This window comes from Accipiter gentilis, chromosome Z, assembly GCF_929443795.1.
Source record: "Accipiter gentilis chromosome Z, bAccGen1.1, whole genome shotgun sequence".
In the NCBI taxonomy this organism is placed as follows: domain Eukaryota; kingdom Metazoa; phylum Chordata; class Aves; order Accipitriformes; family Accipitridae; genus Astur; species Astur gentilis.
Window position 1 is genome coordinate 75,263,344 of NC_064919.1, and position 7,100 is coordinate 75,270,443.

At 37.8% G+C, this 7,100-nt stretch overlaps 1 protein-coding gene across 1 annotated transcript in view; it reads left to right on the forward strand.

The window, feature by feature from the left end:
* LOC126036559 (ran-binding protein 3-like) overlaps positions 1-6,797 on the forward strand; it is a 33,383-nt gene extending 26,586 nt beyond the window's left edge. The window contains exons 14-15 of the mRNA XM_049796498.1: positions 589-781; positions 6,206-6,797. Coding sequence (XP_049652455.1) covers positions 589-781; positions 6,206-6,249 — 237 coding nt within the window. The 3' untranslated portion in view covers positions 6,250-6,797. The remainder of the gene's footprint in view (positions 1-588; positions 782-6,205) is intronic.
* The last annotated feature ends 303 nt before the right edge of the window (positions 6,798-7,100 follow it).

Here is a 7,100-nt window from a genome sequence, read left to right on the forward strand (position 1 = left end):
ACGGAACACAGTACTCAGGACATGGCTGCTTGAAGGTTTTATGTACTGGCAAAATGCTGCCTTGTCTAGTTCTCAGTACTCTTCTTGATGCTTATCTTCTGTTCAAAAATAGCAGCAGAATTCATAGTATCTTTAAATATTATAATCACAAATAATTTTTTGTAGTTAGGTTTTAAAATTCTTACATTCTGTAAACCAAAATAATGTAATACATATATTAACATTTCAGTGCTTTCTTACTTCTCGAATCATACTCGGGAATTGTCTGGAATATCGAGTACTCGGTACAAACTGAGCCATTCTTCAGGGGAAATTATTTTTAAGCTTATGTTTCTTGTAACTATAGGGAAAATAATCAACAGCTATATATTGCAAAACTCAGACCACTTAAAGAAACGTGACCTTATTTGTATTTAAATTTATTTTCTGAAATGAATTATTAAGTGTGAATCTTAAATGGATTGCTGTGATTAAAAAGGACAAAATAGAGCTCCTTCATTACTTTTGAAAATTTCTCAGTCAGCTTCTCTATGACAAACAGAGGTTTTTCTTGGTTAGTTTGGACTGAATGCATTTTATGTTCTGCAGGCAAGCTCAAAAGACACCGAATACCTGTATGCAGCAATGCATCACCGCCTTGTGGCATTGCGAAGCTTTGCTGAGCAAGAGCCAGATGCCAATCAAGTAGATGCAGAGTCAGAAATAGCTTTTGAGCCATTAAACTGTGATAGTGATGATGAAGACGATGAAAAAATAACTCAAGTGAGCAGCAGTGGATATGGTAAGCAGAAATTTTCCTGGGAATGCTGTAATCCTTTCAAGGTATTTTCTTGCAAGCAATGACAATTGTACTACTTTTTTTTTTTTTTTCGTGCTGACTATAACTGCCATCTGTTACAGATACCCTTTTTCACGTAGAAGACGGTAATTCCTTTTAGTATTTTGACTTACTACTGTTAAAATGCAAGGTTTTGCCAGATCAAGCTTCTACACATCTTTATAGCAGTGGAATACTCTTTTGACAAAAGGCTGAGGGTTAAGAAATTTTAATATTGTCAAGCTTTACCTAAAAGTTTCTTCAGTATATTTCAGTAGAAATGACTAGAGGTATTGAGATACTAGGTGTTCCTTGAGTAAGTGAAAGTTGAGTCCATTCACATCAGCGCTTACGTAGTTACTAAGGGCTTGAAGTGTAATGTGTTTACTAAGATAATTTATTATGCAGTGGTTAACTTGATTTAAAAGACTGATTCTTGATCAGCTATAACAACTACCTCATTAGGAAATCTGAAGGTCAAGATTTATGCACCGGTTTTGCCAGCCTTCTTCAACGTCACAAAAATGTAGGCTCCTCAAAGGGAAGAATGCAACTAAAACAAGATATAAGGGGCAAGCTGCTGACTTAAACCTTCTCTAGAAGCTGTTAATACAGCTCACAACAAGGCTGGGGTCACATTTGCAGAAAGCAAGGCAGAAACAGCTGTCAGACTTAAAAGCTCTTCTATCTTAGCAAAAGACAAGTCACATTTCTGGGGCAAATTCACTTGCTTGTGCCAAACAGCTACAGTGGATACAGGAGCTGCCAATTACATTCAATTTTCTAATAGAAGGACTACAGCGGGCATGTTTGAGTTGTTGCTCATGGCATTAGTTTCCCTCTGCAACTGAGCAACATACTGTCCTTATATTGTAAACTCTTCCTTTTAACAACTATTCAACAAGAATTAAGTCATGTATGAGTAACAGCTACAAGTGACTGTTTCCTTAAGGAAGTCTTTTTTCACCTTTAGGCAAATAGATTGCAGTTTACAATGCTCGTTCCCATTATTAATTGTTGTTTAACTACATTTCAGTAGCATTCAGTGCTCTAAGCAAAGCATGATGCTCTTATACAACATTTTCTCACAAATACCTTTTTTCTGTTTAGGAAATGGGAAAATTGTTAGCTGTGAGAACTCCCTGGATTGCTCCCAGATAATCCAAAATTCCCTCTGTAATTCCTAAATAGTCTCTATTGGCTTTTACAAAGAGTTACTGGTAACTTGGAAACTCTGGATGGAGCTTGATTCCTTTCCAGAATTCTTGATAAGAATTCTTTGTTCTTCTAGGGGAAAAAAAAAAAGAGGGGAAAGGGAATGTCAAAGCAGTGTAGGAGCACAAATTTACAAGTTAAATATTTATTTTGATTTGCAGAGACTTCTGATACAAATATTCAGATGGCAGCCAGCAAACAGATTCTGAGATATGAGTGTCAGGTGCTGTTTTTTCTTGATCTTTTAGTTTAAGCATCTGTCCTTCGTTTACGTCCAGTTACTGACAGCAATTCTAACAATCCCTTTCAGCTGCTTTTTCGATGACTTCTAGCATTTCCTGCTTATCTTAATCTCTTCTATTATTCTTAGAGCCACAAGGTTTTAATTTTGCATACATGTCAGTTACTGGTATCCAAGTCCCACTTACTTTACTTGCAGACATTCACCTCTTACACATGCCTATCCCTGGAACTCCCATTTCCAAAACAGGAGGAAAAATATACCTCATGGGTTTAGAACAGGGTGAGGTCAGTTTTAAATATCAGCATAGAAGCATCCATTTGGATGCAAGAGATTAGATCCTGCATATTTAAGAGCATTTGTTTAAATCTTTCATTTTCATGTGTTCTTTTTCTTTGAAGGATGTGTGTGAATAAGTCATCTTCTTTTTATTGATGTAATTCTGTTTCAGAGATTACCTCTCCTTAAGACCACATACATGTTAAGAAGCTAAGTCCTCAGTGACTGCTTCATTACAATAAATAGAAAGTATGCCTGCATTTTATTTCCTTCCATTCTACCTGTTTTGTCTCAAAAGAAATCAATTATAGTTCTTTCTTTTCTCAATACAGGCAATTTCCTTCTTGTTAAACTGAATAACACAGTTCCCTAGATTATGATATCTATTTCATGACACTGTAAAAGACATGAAAAAGTAGATAAGAATTATCTTTAGTGCTAGAGACTGAGGAAGAAGGCAAATGATATATGCCGTAAGTGAAGTGTTATGAACACTAAAGTGATCCTATGTTTGTTTGCAAGACATTTTGGTAAGAATTTTTTACACAGAATTCTTCATTAACAGGATGTTAATGATGTATAAGGACACTGTATAAGGTAGTAGAGGTATCTCTACCATTTTGCAAATTCAGTATAGATATTTACTCCAGCATTTTTTAAATTCTTTATTGCTTTACTTTCAAGCAGAGATACTATTTTCATAAAGTCCATAAAGAATAAGTTGCTGCACCTGCTCCTTTTATCAGATAATATTTTACCAGTTACAGCTTGGATATTTCTACCAACAAATTGCTCTGTAAACCTAAGTGCAGAGAAACAGAACAATTAATCTTTAAGCGGATTTTGAGAATGGATAAGATCAATAACTCTCTGGGAAGTATTAATCTTTTCCCACTGAATACAGAGTGAGCCGAGGAGATGAATTCAGACTAGACAGCAAACTTCTAGGCTGACCAAAGTCAAGCAAATCTCTTCGTCCATTTCTTTCATTGCTAGTTCATTTCTCTGCTAAGTATTGTAACTGTGTTTGCCTCCAGTTGTCTTTGTTAGATTTAGGTGAGGACAGATCAGCAGAATTCTTTATTACACGTAAGAAAAATTTTCTCAGTAAATAACAAATAAAACAATGAAAAATGCTGATTGAGTGATTGGACCAAGAGTGCTCCCTTCTGAGGGAAATGCCACTGGCCTGAGACAGTTCCGTGACTCTCCCCTTTAGTTTTTCCTCTCCTTGGACTTGGAAGCCTTACATTCTTTGCTGTGTGGTAGATCTGCTTCAACAAACAGAACAGAGAATTACCCTTAGCCAGACATATGGAACAGCCTAGTATGGGAGCACTGCTTTCGGGTAGACAACGAATTGTTCCTGACCCCTGTGGATAAAGAGGACTTGGCACCCTATCAGTCTGTGTCCGGGGCTTGTTCTGCAACGAGTACCATAATGTCAGACTGTTGCCACTACCTCCTCCTGCTTTGCTAATAGATCTCAACCATCGATTTGGGGCTTTCCAGTGTGTTTGCAGACCTGTGCCAGGTGTCTGTGCAGACAAAGTCCTCTGACTCTGGCTTTTTAAGGACCTTGACTACAGGCAGTTACAAATTCAGCACATGGGAGTATTGAATTGCACTGCTAATATGCATAAATTCCATGTGTAGTTATTGGATAGACAGTTCTCTAACGCAGACACTGTGCAACTCTTGCAGGCTGCCCATCTCTTTCCACTTGGCAGCACAAACAAACCAGGTACCCGTGTCAGCTTCAAAAAACCATCCTGCCAGAACATGGAACTGTTAGAGCCCCAACACCTAAGCTTGCCATTGGTAGCAGGTGATTGGAAGTCACTGCTTAGACCCATAAGTGACCAAGATGTCTCTGAAAATGGTACTCTTGTTTCTGACTCTTCTAAGAGAGTTTTTCCGTCTTTTCTTCATAGGCATAAGGAGATTCTGTCCTTGCTCCAAAGGAATGCATTTTGATCACATTTAGAAACGCCTCCGTCATGGTCATCAGAAATAGTGGAAGGTTCTTAAAGTGCTGTAACCCCATTAGTATATAGAAAGAACTGTTATGCCTCGAGACACATGAGGCATTTCTTTCACAGGGGAGTATGAAATGCCAGTTGTAGTAGTAGAGTAGCATGGGGCTATAAGTAGCATGGTTCCTATGATTTCCATCCTTTTCCCTTTCCTGATTTTGCAGGAATTTATTTATTTGTATCCCTAAGGGAGAACAGAGAAGCTGGAAAAGTACCTGTGAGGGACAAGGACGGCGGTGTCACTAGGCAAAGAAATGCTTTACGCATTGTTTCTTACACCGTACCTCACCAATAATTCTCTTAAATCTTCTCCTAACTTCATCCTGGTTGAGGTATCCTCTCTTTTGATCGAGGTGTCCTCTCTTTCTTGGCATGGAATTTTCTTTTAGAAGCTGTTAGGGTGAATTCAAAGATGCTGGAGTCTAGGACTAGGTAAGTCCCAAGAGGTCTCTCTTGTATGTAGCCATAGACCTTAAGAGAAAACCACAGTGTGCGAAGACATCGTGTGTCCTGTATGGATCCAACAAGAATTGCATGGATTTTGGAGACTACTGGTGTGGAGAGCCAGACAGTGCAGCCTTTGTTCTATTTTACAGACCTTTTCTGGTCCACTATACAAATACCTCCCATGTTGGCCTCATTAGGACTGTCATCTGTTGGTGTTGGTCAAGATTTAAAATGTTACAAGAGCTTTTTTTATTTTTAAGTAAAATACTTCTAAAGTTCTTAAAGGAACTACTGTTCAGCAACACCACAGGAACTCCTGAAGAACTGCTATCTTTGCTTGATGTTTCTTGTCAGTTTAATTTAAATTCTTTCCAATTGTTAAGGATTCCAAATCATAAATCTCAAACACACACTCCCATACCTGATTGTGATTAAAACTGAGGAAAAGTTAAGAATTAACTTCTTTGTTGGAGTCCAAGTTTCTGCATTCTTTGCAGCAGAAGTCAGTAACATCTAAAGCAGAGAAGAAGAGACAACTCTGATTGGCTTTAAATGCTGACATATTAGGAAAGGGGCGGGGGGGGATCAGATTAGTGTTCTGACAAACGCAAGACCTTTCATTTCACCTGTAAGAAGTTTGAAACTTATAGTTAGTATTTAGCAGGAGCCAGATGGTAGTAGCAATTTTTAAACCGATACTGAGTTACATGGCTGGCATTAGTCAGCTGTATCTGCTTTTTTGCAGATGAGTCAAAGTCATAGAGATTACAGACCAAAAACACCCCTGGGTACTTTATCATGACCAGTGAGCTGTTTGAAGATACGCTGGTTTTCTCACAGCTTAGCGAGCATCTATTACAAAGTGTTAAGACAATGTTCCCTGTATAGAGTGAGATGATTTGCATCACAGACACATGTCCTATCTGGACATCTGAATCCTTAAGTGCTTATGTGCTTGTCTTTATTGACATGGGGGGTCACAGGCTTCATTCACTATTCACATGCTCAAATATTTGTGAATAATCCTGTGTTATCTAGTTAGATATTTACCTAAACCAGGAACTGATCATATCCAAACTCTAACCTAGTGCTCTGGTATTATGAAATACCAGATTGTTTCAAAACATGAATATGCTCAAATAAGCAGGATTTTTTCAAATTCTTTTTCAGATCATTCTAGATGGAACCACAGGCAGTCCATAGTCTGCTCCTGACACCTACCAGAGGTTACAACAACATGGCTGGGAACTCATCTTCCCAAAATGTCTAAGCTGACGCATTAGTCCCAGGAGGGAGGAAATCAGATGCATTTTCCTTTATGAGTTTTAAGCAAAGATTCATTTTAAGGACAGCTTAAGTTTAATACATTGAGAAAGAACTTCAGATGCACTTTTGAGGATTCCAGTCAGCCTGCTTTGCACTGAGATGGCAATGACACAATGGCTTCCAATATTCAAGAAGTGTTACCAAGGCTTCAGATTTTAGAATTAAATATATTTAGATGCATTATTAAAGTAAGGAATTTTATAGGGAATAGATGTTTATTCATCATATTGATGGATAAAAGCACATAACCATGAACTAATAATGTATGTGAAGAGATACTTGTTACTTTTCATCTGTTATTTAAAAGATACATTTGGAAAGCTTTAAATCAGGCTTCACTGAAAAAACATTCATTTAAAATTGTGTGGTAACATTCAGCATCCTGTTTGTAAGTACATACAAGCAGAACTGGGGATGGCAGTTTAGCATAACCAAGGCCTGTGAAACTAGCATTCATAACAAGGTTTTTTTTTCTCTTTGTTTTGAAAATACCTGGAGTTGCATACTGGTTATAGAATTCTGTTAAAGGGCAAAGAACCACAATCTGCCTTTACAGCCATAAGCACCAGGAGAATTCAGCATGAGGAACTGCAAGTCTGTTCTAGAGGCATATGAGCTTTAAAATCTAAAAGTATATCCACTTGCACTCATGAACACCTCTTCAGTTGCACAAAACAAGCACCTGCACTGTTACTTGTCCATTCAGTATGCGCAAATAAACGCATGCACAGTATAGCTG